Consider the following 21,611-nt stretch of genomic DNA (forward strand, 5'->3'; position numbering starts at 1 on the left):
GCTGACATAGCTCGACCCCTTTACAGACTCTTGAGGATTTTTGAATGGACAATGGAGTGCCAACAAGCATATGACAGCCTGAAAAAGACATTGGGCACTCCCATTTTAAGATCCCCTAATTGGAAAATTATATTCCATGTCCACATAGATACCTCCGCCTTTACAATTGGTTGTGTGCTGGCTCAACCTAGAGAAAACAATAGGGATTTCCTTGTTTGATTTGCAAACAAAGAAAAATGAAACTATACCACCATGGAAAGAGAAGGGTTGGCCATGGTCTATACTATTAAAAAGTTTTGCCATTACCTTTTGGCAACTAAATTTATGTTCTTTATAAACTATCAAGCTCTTCTTTATCTAGTAAACAAGCCTTGTGCCACTGGCAGAATCACCTGATGGCTCCTAATTTTGCTAGAATTTGATTTTACCGTCACATTACCTAAAGGCTCCCATGTATTGGCCGACCATATGATGCACATACCTAATGGAGAGCCATCAGTGGGTGTTGATGACAACTTACCATATGTCGCCTTGTTCTAGCTATGTTTGATTCCTGAACTGGGGAGAGGAAGTTGCACACTTCCTAGCTAATGGCCTACCCACCAAAGCACCAATCAACAAGGATCGGGCAAGATGCCTCATCAAAAAAGTCCCCCCCATGAGTTGATTGCAGGGCAACTCTACAAACAAGGAAAGGGTGGAATCATGAGATGCTATGTTTGTGAGGACGAGTACGTCTCTACGTCTCTATTTTAGAGCAGGCCCATTCTAGAGTCACAAGCAAATATTTTGCGCAAATACCCTTGCTCGAAAGATCCTACTGGCAGGCATGTGGTGGCCAACCTTGTTTAGAGATGCCACTAAATACGTCAAACAATGCGAGAGTGCCAACAATCAGTGATTCCACACAATAAGGACAAAATGCCCCTATACCATGTCATGTCCTTATTACAACCTTTTGAGAAATGGGGCATTAATTTCATGGGACCAATTAGTTTGGTTGCTCGATACACCCAAGCCCGGTACATCATGTGGCCATGGACTATTGCACAAAATGCGTCAAAGCTAGGGCTACAAGAAAAACCGACTCTAGGTCCAATGCCAAATTTCTTTACGACTGGATTATCACTCGCTTTGGGTGCCCCTAGAGCTTGTTAGTGACAATGGCAGCCACTTCATTAATTAAGTAATACAATTCTTGCTACAAGACTTCTTGGTCACGCATCAAAAATCTTCACCCTATTACCCCCAAGCCAATGGCCAAGCAAAAATCACAAACAAGACCCTGTGCACTATCTTGACCAAGACCGTAGAGGCGAGTCACCAACGACTGGGAACAAAAGTTGCCAGCTGCACTCTGGGCTTATTGCACCGCATATAAACTTGCAATTAATATGACACGCTTCAATGTAACATATGGAACTGAAGTGGTTATACCTATAAAATTCTTGGTGCCAAGCTTAAGAGTGGCTATACAGGAAAGGCTCACTGGCAATGTCCTAAGCAATCGGCTCTTCAAGCTAGAGAAACTAGATGAAATGTGTCTAGATGTGTATGGAATGATTGTTGAAAAACTAAGACACAAGCAGTGGTTTGATGACTAGCTCAAGGACAAGGAGATGAACAAGGGGGTATGGTCCTCCTCTACAACACTAAAAACCACAAGAAAAAACTTCAATATAGAGGACTAGGACTTTTCCTAAGTGACTGAAATAACCCCACAAGGGGAAATGTGCATTGAAACTCTTGACGATGTCGAGATGGTCGGTCATGTCAATAGTAGCAAACGCTACTATAGCCCACTCACATAGAACACCTTAAGGGCCATTCATGATGAGATGAAAAAAACAACACAACGTGAAGCCAAGGAACGATAAGCAAAACTTAGAGGCCAATAAATCGTAGTAAACATGGCCTAGGTAGAGGACTGGGAAGTGAAAGTTTCTCTCTTGTGGTTAGTAGGAGTGACCATTCTGACAAGTTTCACACAAAAACTAGCACTTGTTCATAACGGGTGCTAACCATGATGTAATGTCCTATGATGGCATTCTCTCGGGAGGCCAACCTTACTACCCACCCTAGCCACGACACTATTGTTGCTTTGCATTTTGTTCAATGCTTAGGTGTTCTCACCATTCTATTTCACATTGGAAATAACCCCTTGGAAGGTAAGTTCTATGTCATGCATGTAGGAACAATGCAAGAAGAGATCCTTCTGGGGACGAGGATGGATGGGACACAACCGGTGTCATATTGATTGGGACGCAAGGAGGGCCACACCACAACTGGCCTCAGGGAAAGTTACTGTCCTTATGATGATAAATGAAGAGCTAGAGTTGCCAATCTCACCTCCACCGGGTGACCAATCCTCTACACCAACCACAATCACCCTACTTACCAAAACAAACATAGAAACATGCCAGCCAAAAAGAGGCCTCTCCTTCACCAAGATACCCCATCCACTCAAAGAGCCCCATCTGCACCCAGCTCTGTAGCAAGTCAAACCTCACTAACCGAGCCTACTAACACCACTAACTACCAACAGGCAACAGCTCGCCACCATTCCACCCAACCCAATTGATTCTCACTGTTGGGTGCCCAAAAAGATCCTCGTTGTCCAAAATTATTATGAGGTTGCTAACACCCTATGGATCCCCCAAAGATCTAACCTTTCCCCTCAAACCTTGGCAAAACCCAAATTCTCCGATATCTCCTCATATTGGCCAAACCTCATGATGTTGACCTCTGATAAGGTAGCCACAAGCCCACAAGGTCAGGAAGAACCTTTGGCGAAGGCCCTCACCGCTGCAAAATAGTCGTCTCCTCAATCCGCAACTACTTATTGGTGGGTACCTAAACCTCTTCTCACTGCCCAAAAGTTAAATGAAGGAAATTGGCAAATCTGGTTACCCACGACTGTCGCCATGCACCCGCCCTGCCCCTAAGCTCACGGTACCACAACACATCCACTGGAGGCCAAAGCTAGCCCCAGCTTGTTGCCACCAAGAGCACCTTGCAATATAAGGGGAAAGCAAAGATCCAGGAAGAAGCCACGACCACACAAATACCCAAGGCTCAAATCAAGTCATTTATCTCATCATTCATCAAGGGCTGAAGCTGCACTATCTCCACTAGTGATATCCCATCAACCTCGGCTACCCTGCCTGCGCTTATCATCTGACTCCCCTGATACATCCCTACTCAACCTCTTGCCTCTCCAACCCTTCATTATCCAATAGATCCCTCTCCTATGAAGCACCAAGGCTTCACGCAATGAGCTGACAACCTTGCCCAAACCCAATTAGACCCGCCTTCTCGCTATCGCCAATTGCACAAGAAGTCAGTACAAAACCCATAATGGGGTGCGGACCATGTAGTCTTAGGGTACAAAACTTATTTATAGGGTACCCAAAAAAAACTCTAAGTCAAAGTGAATGGCCATTCATTCATCAAGCCATGGCCATTCGTTCATCAAGCCATGGCCGTTCATTGGTCAACAATCCATAGTCGTTCCTTCCTGAAGCCACAACCATTCCTTGATGAAGCCACGATCATTCCTCCAACAAGGAACGCCCATTCCTCTATGAATCCACGGGCGTACCCTCCTTGAAAACCTATATAAGGGCCCACCCCCATCAAAATCTCTCCTGAATTTGCACTCAACTTGCCATTCTGATCCAATGGCACTGAGATAGGCTTACAGCCTGTCATACCATACTTGGACATGTCCAAGCCATACTGTCTCTGCAGTAATCCAATACCATGTGGTGACCTATATAAGGGCCCACCCCCATCAAAATCTCTCCTGAATCTGCACTCAACTTACCATTCTGATCCAATGGCACTGAGAAATACCATGTGGTGACCTAATCACCTCAATGCTGCCCAAGAAATATCTGAGCTCCCCCAAATCCTTCATCTCAAACTTTTGTCTAAGCAAGATCTTTACATCAAAGATCTCTGCATCATGGTCCCCCATAATGATCAGGTCATCTACATAGATGACAACAAGCACAACCCCTCTATCACTGTGTCTCACATGCAGAGAGGAATCTGCATTTGCTACATGATGAAAGCCAATAGTGACAAGATATTCAAAAATCTTATCAGACCATGCTCTTGGTGCATGTTTTAAGCCATACAAGGCTTTCTTCAACCTGTAAACATGCTCGGGGTGACTCACATCCTCATAACCAAGTGGCTGCAACATATACACCTCTTCCTGCAAATCCCCATGCAAGAATGCATTCTTTACATCCATCTGATGTAAAGACCATTGCTTTGACACAGCCACTGCTACTATCACAACTCTCACTGTTGCCATCTTGGCAACTGGGCTGAAAGTTTCCTCATAATCAATGCCATATGTTTGCGTATATCCTTTGGCTACCAATCTAGCCTTGCACCCGCTTATGCTTCCATCACTGTTATGTTTTACTTTGTACACCCACTTGCATCCAATGGCTTTCTTGCCTTCAAGCAATTGCACTAAATCCCAAGTCTTATTTCCATATAGTGCATCCATCTCCTCATCCCGATAGCTTTCTCCCAACACACATTTCCAACAGCCTCATCAATGCATGTGGGCTCTACAACATGTACAACTTTTGCCATGTATACATAGTGATGTGCCACATAACCATCATAGGTGAACCTCTGCATAGGATTCTTCACTCTCCCAGATCTTTGTAGCTTTGCATTCATGGCTTCCATAGCCTTCTTTACACCAGGTGTTCTCATAGCTAGTATCCCAAGATCCTCATCAAGGCTCATCTCTGAGCCACTAGACTCTCCATCAACATGAGAATACCCTGTAGAAATGTTAGGCATACTAAGGGGCTCAACCACTTTCTCTTTGCCTTTATGTGATGTACTAATCACATTTGCAGGACTAGTATTATGACGCAACCTGCCACTCCATGGTCCATCAACTGAACCACTAGATGAGGACTCTCTTGGTCTACTCAAAGACTGTGATTGCTGACTTGTGTTCTGTGCAACCACATTTCCACTCACATCAGCCCCAACAGCTTCTTTTTCAGCAGCATACCAACTGCTCATCTCATCAAAAACAATATCCCTACTTACCCTCAACTCAGCAGGGTTATAACACCTGTATCCCTTTTGCTCAAGGGAATAGCCAATAAACACACATTTTTCAGCTTTTGGATCCACCTTAGTTTTCTCAGCTCATCTGGCACATGCACATATGCAATGCATCCAAAGACTTTCAGGTGAGACAAATCAAGTTTTCTGCCAGTAAACCTCTTCTCTGGAGTTACATCATGTATGGCTGCAATTGGCGTCCTGTTCATGATGTAAACTACTTTAAAAACAGCCTCAGCCTAATAGCTATGCGGCATATTCTTCTCTCCCATCAATGCTCGCGCAATTTCAGTAATGTGCCTGTTTTTCTGCTCAGCAACTCCATTTTGCTGCGGAGTGTATCTGCATGTAAACTGTCTTTGAATACTATTCTTCTTTAATTATTCAGAGAACTCATTGGAGAAGTACTCTCCCCCTCCATCTGCCCTTAGGTACTTTACATGTTTCCTTGTTTGCTTTTCAACCATAACTCTGAAATTTTGAAAATGAGTGAACACCTCACTCCTCCTTCATGAAGTATACCCACACTTTCCTTGTGTGGTCATCAATAAATGTCACATAATACCTGCAACCTCCCATAGACATGGTCTTCATAGGACCCCATACATCTGAATGCACAACATCTAGTGCATTTCTGCTCACATTTCTGTCACTCACGTGGAAAGACATGCTTTGTTTGCTTTCCAAATTGGCATGCTTCACATATTTTCTGCATACCTTCAACTTTAAACTTTGGTAGCCCTATCACAATTCCTTTAGTCTGCATAGACTTCATTCTTTACACATTCACATGTCCAATTCTTTTATGCCAAATATCTGTGTTTGCAACAATTCCTGAACCATTTGCAAACATCGCAGCACTCACTTCAGGCATGTTTACATTCAATGTAAACATTCTACCCACTCTATTGCCTTTTTCAACCAACCTGCACTTGTCTTTAAAGTCTTCAACATAACAACCATCAGGGTTAAACCGAACCTGCAGGCCCTGCTCAATCATCTGGCCAACTGAAACCAGATTCTTTGTTATGTTGGGAACATGAAGTACATCTACAAGGTACTTCACTTTGCCATCCCGCATAGACAATAGCACATCTCCAACATGGGCAATTGGATGAGCAGTCTCATCCCCTGTTTCCACAAAACTTGGTCTTTCAAGGTTTTTCATCTCCTTGAACCACTCCCCATGACTTTTCATGTGGTTCGAAGCACCTGAATCAACGTACCATACATCATCTTTGTGTGCTGCTTCAACATTTTCAGACATGGCATTAACGACATGCTGCATAACAAACAATCTTTCATTATCCTCATTGTTTCTGCTCAAGGATGCATAGTTGTTTTGCTGCAATTTTCCATTTTGCATGTCAGTCTACTTCTTATAACAATCTGCCTGCACATGTCCAGGCTTAGCACAATAAAAGCATCCACGTGTATCATTATACTGCCTTTGCCAATTTCCACGACCTCTTTGACTCCCCCTGCCTCTGAATTGGCCTCTTCCACCTGCGTGTTGTTGCTGTTGTGAATTCTGGGACTGTTGTTGTTGTGAATTCTAGGACTGTTGTTGTTGCTGCTGTTGGCCATAATTCTGATTACCTGTTCGGCCACCTCCTTCACCGCGTCCATGGCCTCCTCTACCTTGTCCTCTTCCTGAACTTGTGTAGAAGGCCTGTTGCTCTGAATTGTTTTTGTTTTGTTAAGATTGTTGGTCTTCACCCAAGCTCTTCTCTTCTATAATCAACATAGACACCAAATCTATGATATTGGGAATGTTTTTCCGAGTCTGAATAGACGTCTTGAATGCCTTGTATTGTGGCCTGAGACCATGTAGACAGACTTCCACCTTATCATCATCATCTACTGAAACACCAATAGATACAAGGGATTCCACAATACCCTTGATCTTCAATGTATAGTCATTCACAGACATACTCTTTTTCTCCACAGTATGAAGTTCATTCTTCAACTGTATCTTTCATGCCTTGGTATTCGTTTCATAAAGTTTTACCAAGGTGTCCCACGCCTCCTTGGGGGACTTGGCATCGTGTATGTGCCCAGTCATGGTGTCTTGTATACTGATAGAGAGCCAATACATAACTTTTATGGCTCCTTGGTTTCAATCCTTGAAGTCTTTCACATCTGCACCAGTCGGATCCAGTGCCTCTTCATGCTCACCTTCTATGTAGTCCCAGTAACCCTTTCCCATCAGGAAATTTATCAACCTGAACCTCCAAGCATGGAAGTTGTTCTTATCAAGCTTCTCAGCAACAATCTGGTTTATGCCATCATTTGACATCTTGCCAGACACACAAATTTACCAGAAACAGCACTCTGGTGGTTTGTCTTGCACAAACTACTGTATTTTCTGGAGCGGTACTGTATTACACTCAAATGTCACAACCAGTGACATTTGAGTGTATTTTCTGCAGCGGTACTGTATTACACTCAAATGACACAAACCAATGACCTCAATGTGCATACATACACCCAATGGCAACTGTTGACCTCCTTGCAGCACACACAATGTCTGCACAACCAATCTGTCTTCCTGCAGTTCTCAAAACAAAGTTCTACAGAGAATCGATGACTTACCTGTAGTGCTCAAAATCGCCTGCTTTCCAAAAAATGGAGGTCCCAATAATGCACCCAAAATGCGTTTTCGACACCAAAAATACTGTCCAATCAGACAACATAGTTGCCCTATAGCTTTACTCCCGCGAAGAAAGCTCCTCAATCAGAGATCATTTGCCGGTGCCTCCCGTAGAGCTCCCGACGACAAGGGTGTAGTCGCCAACACAAATAGGGAAGAGTAGATGAAGCTCTTACCCTCATACCGCTTCCTGTGCTTCTCTTGCTTGTAGCTCAGCCCTTAACATGAACCAGGCTCTGATACCATGAAAAGATGTAGGGGAGAAGAGAGCTTGAGCTCTTGCAAGCACACACACACTCACAAAACCCTAAAAGAGAACACACAAGGTGAGGGACTGAAAATCTTCTTCTTCTTCACTCAACACTCGACACACCATATACAAAGATAAGAGTACACACAATATGAAAAGGTACTCAACCAAATACTTACTAGGGTTCTCTATAGTGTGAACCCAACTAAATGAGCTGGTGCTATAACTATGCCAATGGCTGTCACACAGCGTGTCATCCCACTAGCTGCATATCACCCATGATCTCACCAACCATGCCAGTGGAGTAAGTGTGGGGCCTATCCCCCAGGCGGGTCATCAGTGTCCACCGCCTCACTAGATGAGCTCGATATCTCAACATATTACAGATAGCCTTGTTATCTGGCCATTGTGGACCCTTCTATAGTCACCCGCCTGGAGCAAATAGGGCTCTGCAAAATGCCCACTATGTAGCCATGGGGGTTGGACCTGCTAAACTGCCTCTTTGCATAGAGACTTACAATACCAACCATACATGGCAAGTCCTAGACAACGAGGGCACTCCCCACACTGTCCACCTCCTTAGCCTTGATCTTGTCAGGGAGGCACTCCACCTTAGCCTTGATCTTGTCAGGGATGCACTCCACCTCCCCAAAATTGAGCAATCACATGTGTGACATAATAATGTCATGCATCACATACGCAACGTCTTCCAGGGCCAACCACCAAGGACAGAGTGAAGTGGCAGAACCTCACTCGCTACTAGGAGCTTGTCATGCCCACATGTACCCTTTCTTTCCTCCTCACTATGCACTAGGTAGACATGTTTAAGAGATGTAACCTGTCGACTCTCGCCCGATCCAAAGGCATCACACAATCAATTGGGTAGTAGAGTGCCTACACAAGGAACTCACATTCGAACTCATGGGTGAGTAACCAATTTGGTGATGACCATTCCTCTATATTTGGATGGAGTACTGCAAAGCCCTTTGAAACCTTTGCATGAATCCAGCTTACCTCCCCATCCGTCGCCGCTAGGCCTGGGACTTGTATTGCATTGAGCAAAAGGAGAACTTCAAGATCCAATTCAACTTTCCATGGTTCTCCCCTCTTACATTCTGAAGCCCATGCACAGAAGAAAGCATACTCGCTCAAATGCATGTTTTCATCGGGAAATACGATCAGGTGCTGGATCCTGCAATCGTTGCCACCATATGTTTCTTCAACCTCATCATCACCCTTTGGGAAACATTCCCACAATGGCACAATTATCATGAAGGAGCTTAAGGCCTTGCCTTCGACCTCAACAAAGGCCCCACCGTGAAGCAGCCCTTCGAGTGGATGCCCGCCGGTGTCTCCAAACATTCGAAGACATGATGGAGATGGCATTCTGGATGAGCTACAAGGCCCAAGGTACAATTTTGTTTGCTCAGATTCCCTCTACTACCTTGAATTCTTCTTGCCAACTTCGAGGTGCACCTAAATTAGGGAGGGGAGTATGTTAACCACCTGGTTAACATTATTTTAAAGCGTGGTTACGCTTCATGACTCATTTTTATGTAAACCGCACTAAGCACTTCATGTAAAAGGTATATGGGATGACCGAGCTTACGAGTTGTGTAATGTCGGCCATGAGCATAAGCCTAGGTGTACATAGAGCTAGAAGAAAATTTTGGGCCTGCAATTGTTAAATGGGAGGCAGGCCATTGTAAAAAGAGAGCTAATGCATATAAGTGACTTATGAAATATGAAAAGGGACAATCCCATTATCACAATTGAGTTTTCCTCTCTCTCTCTCTCTCTCTCTCTCTCTCTCTCTCTCTCTCTCTCTCCCCCTTTTACTCTCTTGTGGGGCTATGGTGGTAAGCTTGTGCGCATGCATGCTTGCTTGATTGTGTCTGTGTGCATGTAGGCGATGTTCTCTTTGCTTGCCTCTTCTTCTTCTTCTTCTTCTTCTTCTTCTTACTCTCTCCCACCTTCACTCTTTAAAGCCATGTATAAAGGCTGATTTCAAGGTTTTGAAGTTGGTCTTGATTGCCGACATCAATGCGATGAAGGCATTGAGTAGGACTTGACCTCTCCGTAGCTCCTTCTCTCATTGCGCCTCACCTAGCTCGAGGAAAGCTCCACTTGAGTGACACAAGTGCTGGTGGAGTGAACCCCTAGCGGCTTCACATCGAGGAAAGCTCCACTTGAGTGACACAAGTGGTGGTGGAGTGAGCCCCTAGCGGCTTCACATCGAGGATTTAACCCTCATTAGGGTTGGCTAAATGCTAGTCCCCAAACCGATCCTTGCATTGTCTTTTTTCTCTTCTCTTCTCTCTCTCTTGTGTGCTTTATAGCCATGCCCCACTCTCCACTAGTGAGTCAGCTACACTGGACTTTGAGTCCACCTTTTTTTCAGGGCTTCTTCTACAAGTGAACCACCTCTCATCCAGTGAGATCCACCATAGTGTGATCAAAGCCATCCATGAGGGCTCATACCTTAATGACAAGCCACCACCATTAGCAACCCAAGAAGAGCTCACAAATCAACGACTAGAAGTACCTATCTTTGTCCTTACTCATGAGCTTATGGTAATCGGCCTATCAACAATGACTAGAAGTACCTATCTTTGTCCTTACTCATGAGCTTATGGTAATCGACCGATCAAATGATAGGAAGGACCCATCGTTGTCCTTACCTATACATGTGTGGCAATTGACCTATCAACAATAGAAAGGACCCATCTTTGTCCTTACCTATATATAAGTGGCCCTTATATCTCATATCACAAGGTAATTGCCTAGAGACCCTTAAGACTCCCTATGACACTTTAGAGATCATGTTGAAGTTGTATGAAAAGTGGAAGTCCGAGCACCCAAAACATAATACCATAGGCGGTGGCTACAAGTACACCAATCCTAGAGGTGGCTACCATAGGAGGCGGTGGTTACAAGTTGTATGAGAAGTGGAAGTCCGAGCACCCAAAACATAATACCATAGGCGGTGGCTACAAGTACACCCAAAGCATACCAGAGGCCGCTACAAGTACATTGATCCTTCATAGCATCCCTATCTTTGAGATCCCAAGATGTGGGAAGAATACATTGTTGCCCCTAGGGAGATTAGGACTAACCCAATGTACGTGCCTATGACACATTAGAGATCATGTTGAAGCTGTATGACACATTAGAGATCATGTTGAAGCTATATGAGAAGTGGAAGGCTGAGCACCCAAAAAATAATACCAAAGGTGGTGGTGGCTATAAGTACACTGATCATAGAGGTGGCTACAAATACACCCACCAAAGCATACAAGTACAAGGTGGTGGTGGCTATAAGTACACTGATCATAGAGGTCGCTACAAGTACATTGATCCCTCATAGTCCTCATCCTCAAGAAGGTGCCAAAGGACCAATGGACTTATGACTCAGTGCAAAAGCCTAGTCTTTGACCTTTTTTTTTAAAATTTTCACTAAATTAAAATAAAGGGCTCCCTTTCTTTTCATGTATCCTCCAATTTTCATAGTTATAGTAAATTTGAAAAAAAAGGGATTGCATGCCCCCTTAGACCAAAAGGGTTGACTGAGGATAAGGTTTATTCAAGAGGTGGTTCAGGTGAACTTGGAAGAGACCAAAAAGGTTGATCGAGGATAAGGTTTATTCAAGAGCATGATACTTGGCTTTACAACCACATGAGCTTCTTGAAGGACGTTGAGATGGAAATAAAAAAACATTACATCATTTACCCAACCAATGGTAAGTGATTCAAGAGTGTATCATGGATATTCTCATTAATGCATTGAAGGGTTTCATTAATGTATGTATCATTAATGTAAAGACATCAAAATTCAAGAAATTCTTGAAGAGAAATTTGCTATGGAGTCAAGTCATGGAGTATAGAAAGAAGATTATCACAAATATGGCACTCACCTATAGTTCTTGATACATATGCTTTGACAAATTTGGCAAAAACAATTCAATGAAGTCCTGATGAGGGAGAGTAAAATCCTCTTATACATTAGAGAGAGCCAAGGGTAGAACAAGCAGATAAATAAATTCATGATGTAGAGAGAGAGAGAGAGAGAGAGAGAGAGAGAGAGAGAGAGAGAGAGAGAGAGAGAGAGAGAGAGAGAGAGCCATCACAATTAGTATAGAATGTAGATAAATAAATTCATGATGTAGGTGTTGTTGAGAGAGAGGGAGCCATCACCATAAGAATCTAGATAAATAAATCCATGATGTGGGAGAGAGAGAGAGAGAGAGAGAGAGAGAGAGAGAGAGAGAGAGAGAGAGAGAGAGAGAGGACTCAGCAAAAACAACATTTCAATGTATTTTTACTGGCTGAAATTTGGAAGAACCGGCTAGAAATATATCAAGCCCTTATAAAAAACAATTCAAATTTACTAGTTTTTAGCTAAAATACCAACAAAAAATACGAATTTAGCATAGAATATATAAGCATGTCCTTATTCTGACCGGTTTTAAAAAATGCTTTTATCAAGCCCTGGAGAGAGAGGAAGGGGATTAGTATAGTAGATAAATACATTAGTGATGTAGGTGTTGTTAGAGAGAGAGGCATCACCAATGACCATTATAGATGTAGATAAATAAATGCATGATGGGGGGGGGAGAGAGAGAGAGAGAGAGAGAGAGAGAGAGAGAGAGAGAGAGAGAGAGAGAGAGAGAGCACCATCTCTATATCTCTTCTCTTCTCTATATTATCTTATCTCTATATTATCTTAAGGAAGAGTTTCACAAAGCTGCCACTTGGCAAGAATTTGGAGGTTCGAGAAGGGGAGGAGGAGGTTTGGGTAAAATTTGATTTTGGAAGCCTCAAAAGACATGCGAAGCACGGGTTCCCAACTAGTATTATCTTAAGGAAGAGTTTCACAAAGCTGCCACGTGGCAAGAATTTGGAGGTTTGGGAAGGAGAGGAAGAGGTTGGGTAGAATTTGATTTTGGAAGCCTCAAAAGACGTGCGAAGCACAGGTTCCCAACTAGTCAATAATTAATACCACCCCCCATTATTTATTATAGAATGTAAGATAAATAAATTCGTGTTCCCTTAAATCTACCAAATACATAATATGCATAAATAAATATACATTAATCTATACAAGATAAAGGAAGAGTCCCCACCCCTTTATGTGGAGAAAGGAGAGGGAGAAAAGGAGAAAGGAGAAGAGTAGACAAGTGTTTGGGGGTTTCTTTTCCACACGCCTAGATGCATTGGGGCTCACAATTAGTTGTCACCATCAAACCATTTACTCATTGAGTTTCTTTTATATATATATATATATATATATATATATAATACATTAGAAAGCAAATTGCCCATCCCTCCTCCCTCCTCCACACACACACACACATACATATCTTCTAATATTATATTATGTGCATGTGTAAGAGAGAGAATATACACACACACATATATTATGTGCATGTGCGAGAGAGAGAATATACATATACACACACACACACACGTATATATATTATGTATGTATGTGTATCTATAGGTATGTAAGCATGTATATATAAATAGATTTATATGTATGTCGACGCACACACATGTATGGTCATGCACACACAGACACAAGCACATGATACGTGTAGACACGCATACAAACATACACACTCGCGGGCATGGACACACGTGCAACACATAGAGACATGCACACTTGCACACATACTCAAGCTTGCATATACACACACATGTATACATGCACACAAGCACATAAAAACACTCACATACACAAGTACATGTGCACACAGATGGACGTGCACACTCACACACATATGCACCTGCACGTGCACACACATAGATGTACACATGAGTATATTCACATGCTCACACACACGTACATGTAGACACTCGCTATGGATACACGTACATGTAGACACTCGCTATGGATACACATAAATAAAAACATACACACCATGTACACACACACACAACAAATACACACTAACACACACACAATCAAGACACTTGCACGACACATGCACGCGTGAAGACAGTACACAATCACACATACGTGTGTATGTGCACACACAATCACATACATATGTATGCAAAAGAGAAGACAAAAGATATTGTACATAAGATATACTTATTTAAGAGTGAGCACACCTCATCATCCATCCCCACGTATTAAAATTTAATATTAATTAAAAATGTGTAAGAGTGTTTATTTATTTTATAAATGCACATGTATATATAGGTTTACGTCTCTAAATATAATATTATAGATAATATATATTTACATGTGGGTGCATGAGAGAGAGAGAGAGAGTATGTGTGTGCACGTGTGCAGCATGAGAAAGAAGTATGTTTGTGTGTGTACATGAATGTATGTAAGAGAGAGGGAGAGAGAGAGTTTTTATATGTGGGAGAGTTTGTGTGAGAAGAGAGATAGCGTGTGTGTGTGTGTGTAAGTGGAGAGAGAGAGAGAGAGAGAGAGAGAGAGAAACACAGAGAGAGATAGAGACATGGAAGTCTATGTGTAAGAGTATGTGGGGGGAAAGAGTGTGTGTTTACATTAGTACATGTGCATGTGTGTGTACGTGTGTGTGTGTGTGTGTGTGTGTGTGTGTGAGAGAGAGAGAGAGAGAGAGAGAGAGAGAGAGAGAGAGAAAGAGAGTTTCGACATTTGAGAGTGTGTGCATGTGCAAGTGCATGTGAGAAAAAGAGGGTGTGCATGTGCGTGTGTGTGTGTGTGTGTGGTGAGAGAGAGAGAGAGAGAGAAATGAAATGTTATATTAACGTCTTCAAAAGGCCAAAGTGACCTATGAGACCAAAGTTACAACCATGTGACATCTGATACACTGTTTGGAAAAGAAAAGAAAGAACTGAAGTTAAGTATCTAGTCCTACAATACATCAGTAGAGAGAGAGAGAGAGACATTACATGTAAGATGCATTTATTTGAGAGTGAGCACACCTCACCACTCATCCCTACCATTAAAATTTAATTAATTAAATATATATATATATATGTAAATCTATTTAAGTGTGTGTGTGTGTGTGTGTGTGTGAGAGAGAGAGAGAGAGAAAGAGAGAGAGAGAATAAAAAGTAGCTTTTAATAAAATATAAACAGAAATATAAATTAAATAAAAAATATATATGTATATATGTGTATACATGTGTGTGTGTGTTTTTATTGACATTTATACATACATACATGTATACATACATATGTATGTATGCATGTATATGTATATACATATATGTGTGTGTGTGTGTGTGTGTTTCAATGTGTGTGTGATATATCTATCTATATATTTAATAGTGACCACAACTTATCACCCATCTCCGCACATTAAAATTTAATCAAAATTAATTAAATTATGTTGATGTTTGTATTTATACTTTTAAATACATGTATATATGTATAAGTATATGTGTCTATGTATAGGTATATGTATCTAAAACATAATATTATATATACTATATATTTACATATGTGTATGTGTGCGTGAGATAGAGAGAGAGAGAGTGTGTGTGCATACGCACGTGTGCACGTGTGCGTGTGCGTGTGTGTGTGTGAGAGAGAGAGAGAGAGAGAGCGCTTCTATGTGGGAGAGTGTAAGAAGAGAGAGGGAGTGTGTATTTGTGTGTGTGTGTGTGAGAGAGAGAGAGGGCTTCTATGTGTGGGAGAGTGTAGAAGAGAGAGAGGGCTTCTATGTGTGGGAGAGTGTAAGAAGAGAGAGGGAGTGTGCATGTGTGTGTGTGAGAGAGAGAGAGCAGGTGTATATATGTGTGTGCATGTGAGAGAGAGAGAGAGAGTTTCAACATTTGAGAGTGTGTGTACGTGATAGAGAGAGGCATGTGCATATGAAAGAGAGAGAGAGAGAGATGGTTGTAGAGAGAGAATAGTTCTTTTCTGGAACCTTGGTTGTGGCTGTAGCAATGCGCGATCGGAATATTCTATAGCCAATTTCCAACGCCAGCCACTCGTCCAACGGCGGAAGCCTATTTTGCACACTTCCCTGGAAATCAGCTGAAGGCCTTTCAAGGGCTTCGTCAATTAACAATTTTCCTCTCGATTACCCCCCTGGTTCTCTTAAAATCAGGCTCTTAAACTTCGTTTATGTGCATGATTAGCAAATAAAAGAAGCCCATCTGCTACTACCTCAACAAAATTAGAAGGTAAGGCCTCTACACTCCCCTCAAATTAAGCTCACGGGCGGAATGTTTAAGGCGATTTAATCGTTGTCATTAACACATTGATGAGTTTCTGATGAAGAGATTAATATTTTTAAGTAATCTTTCTCATTTTTCGAAGATCCATGTAGCTTCTACCTCAAATTGGAAGAGACCCGCATAGCTTATAGCTTTTGATTTTCTATTGAGGCTGATGTTGATAAGCTAAATCTGATGCCAGGGAAATTTCACCCTTGGAAGTATAAGTTTTTATTATAATGAAGCTCACATGGAATTTGTAGTCCCCTCCTACTTGAGTAATGTCTTCTTTGATGTTTGCAAAGCCTTAGAATGCAGTGCTATTTACACCCTTGAATCAACAATCTTTAAGCCTGGCATCATCGATGTGGATAAGAGCATGCCATGTACATCTATGTCTATGTATGTTATAATCCAGGCTCAGTGGCTTGTTATGATGTGGATAAGAGCATGCCATGTACATCTATGTCTATGTCTGTTATCAACCAGCCACTTCATTGGCTCATGGGCTTGTTATGATGTTGTCAAGCCCTCGCTGGCGGCTTCCTGAAAAAGAGTTATGATAACACCCAAGCATAGCCTGCCTAAATAGAGGGTAGGTGTGCCTAACACTTTAGATCTGTGATGTGCACAACAGGGTGGTATCGAGTCAACACTGGGGATAGGGAGAATGACATCTTTTTTGAAAGGGGCACCAGTGGACTGTGACTTAATAATTCATGAGAAACAGCCATTAAATCTTATAGATGGACTTCACAAAAGATGGGTTGGATGCGGGAATGTGGAACTTGGTTGCATTGGGATGAAGCATTATAGATTTGACCATAAAGATAGAACCCGAATGCCCTCTCATGCCAGAAAATGGAATGTCCACTGCTCCTATCATCATCTAGGGGATGCAATCTCGTCATCTTTCTATGGTGGCTTCGAATCTACTCAGATGGAGAGCAAACTTTCGAATCCTTCCAAGCCCTTTCAGGTAGAACTCAAGTCTTCTTTTACAAGAATTGCGTGTGTGTGTGCGCGCGCATGCGTGCACGTGCTTGCATATGCACATACATGTATGCATATGTATGATGACAATAATGATTATTGGTCATGATCCTTAATGTACTGCTTTTGAACCTTTGAACTGGTGTTTTTTTTAAGGACAATCCTGTCTTGTCCAGGTGAAAGAGACAAACTTAGATGATTTCGCTCCTCGTCCTTCTCTTCAAAGATCAGAAAACAGTGTGCTAATGGCACACTATATACCCGTGTACGTTATGTTACCGGTAATACCATCTTTTTCAAGTGCATTTTAAAGAACTTTTTGCTTTTGGTAATGGCAAAAGGATATCATGGTCTGGAAATTGTACTTACAAGTTTTCTTTGATGTTGGGAACCTCTTCCTTCTGATGTGGTTTTGGCATCCTGGATTCAGCTTGATACAATTTCCAAGGACAACGTGCTGGTGAATGTGGACCTGCTTCATGCAAATTTGCAGGCGTTGAAAGCCGCCCATGTAGATGGCCTCATGGTGGATGTCTGGTGGGGCATTGTGGAAAGGGGTGGGCCAAAGCAATACGACTGGTCTGCTTACCAATCGCTTTTCCAGCTCATACAAAGCTATGGTTTCAAGCTACAAACCATCATGTCGTTCCATCAGTGCGGGGGCAATGTAGGTGATAGTTGCTACATCCAGTTGCCGGACTGGGTCCGCAAGGAAGGGGAATCCAACCCAGATATTTTCTTCACAAACAGGGATTCTAAAAGGAATGAGGAGTATCTGAGTTTTGGTATTGATGATAAACCTGTTCTCAGAGGGCGAACTGCCGTGGAGGTACATATAGCACGTTTTTTGCATGCTTCAAGAACATACACAGGGGTTTTTGTACCTAAATTCCCCTTCCAAGTGTGTTAGAAAAAATCCTCATGGTGCACCCATACCAATACTGCATGTGCATGGTCCACCCAATTACTAGCCCTCTGCTGTGACCCAATCACCTTGGATTCTCCTTGGCTTCATTGCAGGCATACACGGATTTTATGAGGAGCTTCAGAGAGAACATGAATGATTTTTTCAAAGCAGAAATGATAACCGAAATAGAAGTGGGGCTTGGTCCAGCTGGAGAGCTTAGATACCCATCCTTTCCGGAGAGTCAGGGGTGGCATTTCCCGGGCATAGGAGAGTTCCAGGTCTGATTTTGTTCTAATCCAACACATCATCATAAGCTCTGCCTAGAAGAACATTTTGAATCCCTCCTGAGTATATCTTCTCTCTGTATTTTCTTTGTCCTTGTTTATAATGTTTCTTTGCCTTAGTAGATGAGCAGGAAAGACTGATTCAAACATAATTCTTTCAGTGCTATGATAAGTATTTACTTTCTGATCTCAAGCAAGTTGCAAACAACATTGGCCAGAATCAGTGGGGCTATTCAGGGCCGGAAAATGCTGGCCATTATAATGATTGGCCGCAGGCAACAGGTTTCTTTTGCAACCATGGCTCTTTCACAACGGATTATGGAAGGTTCTTCTTGGAGTGGTATTCAGGTGTTTTATTAAAACATGGGGACACGATACTTGAAGCTGCATCGGATATATTTGTAGGATGTAAGGTCAAACTAGCAGCCAAGGTAATACTTGTGTAGTTTTTTGCAATACATTTACATACATTCATACTTCCTACATTTCTACAACATGCTTATATGCACGGGTGCATGTAGACACATGCACACACACACACACCCACACACCCATTCATACAATGCAGAGTCTTGGTTTTTTTTTTTTTGTGTGTGTGTGTGTGTTCTATACATACATACATATACATACCCACATCTGTAATACGCGCACACACGGAGGCCTTTGGCTATAAATGAAGCAAAAAAGCACATTGATTAAAAAATAAGACTTTTCACACTAACCATACTTAAAGTGCCTACTATTAGTTGGCCCCTACATGTGCTGGTGGCCTCTCCGCTGCTCGTTGTTCGTCCTGCCTCGTCTCGTTCTAACTTCTCCAAAGTCGAATTCATGTCTTTGTGACCACCAGTAATGGCGTTATGGACGTCATGGAGAAGAGCTACCCCCTGAATGACTTCATGACACACAATCGGCCTTTGTAGAAAAAAAAGCCAACCATCGTGTATCAAAAAGTGGCATGGTCTTGTGGCATCCAATGCCTATTCCCACTGTGTACCGAATTCCTCGGAATCCGCGTATGTGTGCTTCATGTCGTCTAGTCCCGTACCAACAAGGTCGAGTTTAGTGGTCTGAATCAAAGTCACTTGTCCCTTCTTGCTCAAAGCATCAGCCACTAGATTGGCCTTTCCTGGAAGGTACTTAATTATACCACCAAATTGCTAGAATATCTAGCTCCAACGATGCTGTTGGTCACTCCACTGTGCACTTGGCATTGTCTGAATCCAGCGTAATGCCTGATGGTCAGTGCGAACCTCAAAGTCATAGCCATAAAGAAAATATTTTCAATGTTTCAAGGCCTGTATAACTTGGAGGAGTTACCGATCGTAGACTGAGTAATTCTTTTTGCGGGTAGTAACTTACGAGACATGTAAGCTACTGGATGACCATTCTGTTGTTGTAATACATCTCCAATTGCGATGTTACTCGCATTGGTGATCACCTGGAATGGCTCGTCCTACGAGGCAAGTGCTAGACAAGGCGCCTCTGACAAAGCTACCTTGAGGTTCTTGAATGCCTCCAACGCTCGTGGAGTCATTCGAATCCGTTTCCTTCTTGTCTTGACACCCTTTAGCAGATCGATGAGATCCGTCGAGAGGTCAGAAAACTTGTCTATGTGGGTGGAGTATGCCTGGCATATATCCACAAAGGATCTGATGTCATAAGCAGTCTGTGGTACTTCCCAATTGACAATCTCGGCCACCTTGGCCAGATCAAGTCAAATGCCTTTTGCACTAATTATATATCCAAGGTAAAGAACCTCGAACAAATAAAATTCTGACTTCTTTTCATTGATGTAGAGCTCGTTGCTTTCCAGCAACTTCAGGACTTTCTCCACATCAATGTCATGCTGCTCAATCGTAGCTGAAAATACCAATATGTCGTTCAGAAATATGAACACACACTTTCCAATCAATTCCCGGAACACCCGCATCATCATGCGGTTGAAGGTGGTTGGGGCGTTCAACAAGCCAAAAGGCATGACCACAAATTCATAGTAGGCCCGTTCTGTACGGAAGGCTGTCTTGGGAATGTCCCCCTCAACAATCCTCACCTGGTGGTACCCACTCTTCAAATCGAGTTTCGAGAACACCTTAGCCCCATTCAGCCTCTCGAGAATATAATCTATTCAAGGCATCGGGAATCTACTCTTGATAGTCAGCTTATTGAGTGCACGATAATCGACACACAAATGAGAAGACCCATCTTTTTTCTTGACAAACAGGATCGGTGCTGCAAATGGCGACACGCTTGGGCGGATGAAGCCAGATTGCAACAATTCTTGGAGTTGGTGGTCCAACTCCGATTCCACTGCCTTGGAAAGGCGATATGGAAACTTGCTCGGGGGTTCCGAGCCTGGGAGGAGATCGATCTTGTGGTCCTCCGGTCTAAATTGGGGGGGAGGGGTGCTGGGGAGGGAGATTGTCCTGAAAAAAAATCTTTTGGAACTTTTCATGGAGAGCCAAATACTTCTCGAAAGCATTGGCCACCGTCTAGGCAGTCTGGATGTATATCATCGCACAATATGCGCCTTTCTTGATTGCTTGTTTAGCCTACAAAGTGACTTATGAGCGGAAAGGTAGGAATTCCTGGCTCACACTTAATGGTCACTGGGGCGTTTGACACATTCCGACTGATCTGGAAAGTGTACTTGTCCCACTTGACATCAGGAAGGAACTTGTGAAACCACTGAATGCCCAATATTATGTCTGCTCCTACAAGAGGGGCAACCATAAAATCACGCACAAACTCTATGCCCTGAATAACTAACTTAGCACCTAGAGCTTCATACTTGACGCTCGTTGTCATGCTTGTGCTAAAACCCTTAACTTGCTTGTCCACCAAAGTCAGAACAAAACGGGCAGGCCGAGCGGCCTGTTCCGTGACCACGTTCTCCGTGCTGTCGCTGTCAAACACGACGACGACTCTCTGGCCACCTATGTAGCCAAAGGTCTTGAGCAATTCGTTGCGCTCATACTCCTGGTCATGGGCGCCCTTCTGCTTATCTTCGAGCTCCCGGCTAATGATTGCTCCAATCGAAGCATTGGGATTCGAAGAACTAGGGACAGCCACTGGGGTCTATGTGGGAGCTGGGCTCACCACGAAAGTCGTGGAGGTTGAGGCGGCGGTCTTTGGAGCGGTAGTCTTCTTAGGACACTCTCAAGAAGTGTGTCCTTTTGTATAACAAAAGAAACACCTACCCTCCTTCTTGTACTGAGCAATCTCCTCAGCACTCAACTTGCCACCGGTCTT

General features: G+C 42.8%; 1 protein-coding gene across 1 annotated transcript in view; it reads left to right on the top strand.

Annotated features, from left to right (window-relative positions):
• The first annotated feature begins 15,772 nt into the window (after positions 1–15,772).
• LOC147623437 (beta-amylase-like) overlaps positions 15,773–21,611 on the top strand; it is a 37,372-nt gene continuing 31,533 nt past the window's right edge. The window contains exons 1-6 of the mRNA XM_086821584.1: positions 15,773–16,142; positions 16,813–17,154; positions 17,345–17,449; positions 17,599–17,997; positions 18,189–18,353; positions 18,521–18,790. Of these exons, the coding sequence (XP_086677710.1) occupies positions 16,846–17,154; positions 17,345–17,449; positions 17,599–17,997; positions 18,189–18,353; positions 18,521–18,790 (1,248 nt within the window). The 5' untranslated portion in view covers positions 15,773–16,142; positions 16,813–16,845. The remainder of the gene's footprint in view (positions 16,143–16,812; positions 17,155–17,344; positions 17,450–17,598; positions 17,998–18,188; positions 18,354–18,520; positions 18,791–21,611) is intronic.

This window comes from Cibotium barometz, chromosome 27 (assembly GCF_041138505.1).
Source record: "Cibotium barometz isolate CiBa-2024 chromosome 27, ASM4113850v1, whole genome shotgun sequence".
Taxonomy (NCBI): domain Eukaryota; kingdom Viridiplantae; phylum Streptophyta; class Polypodiopsida; order Cyatheales; family Cibotiaceae; genus Cibotium; species Cibotium barometz.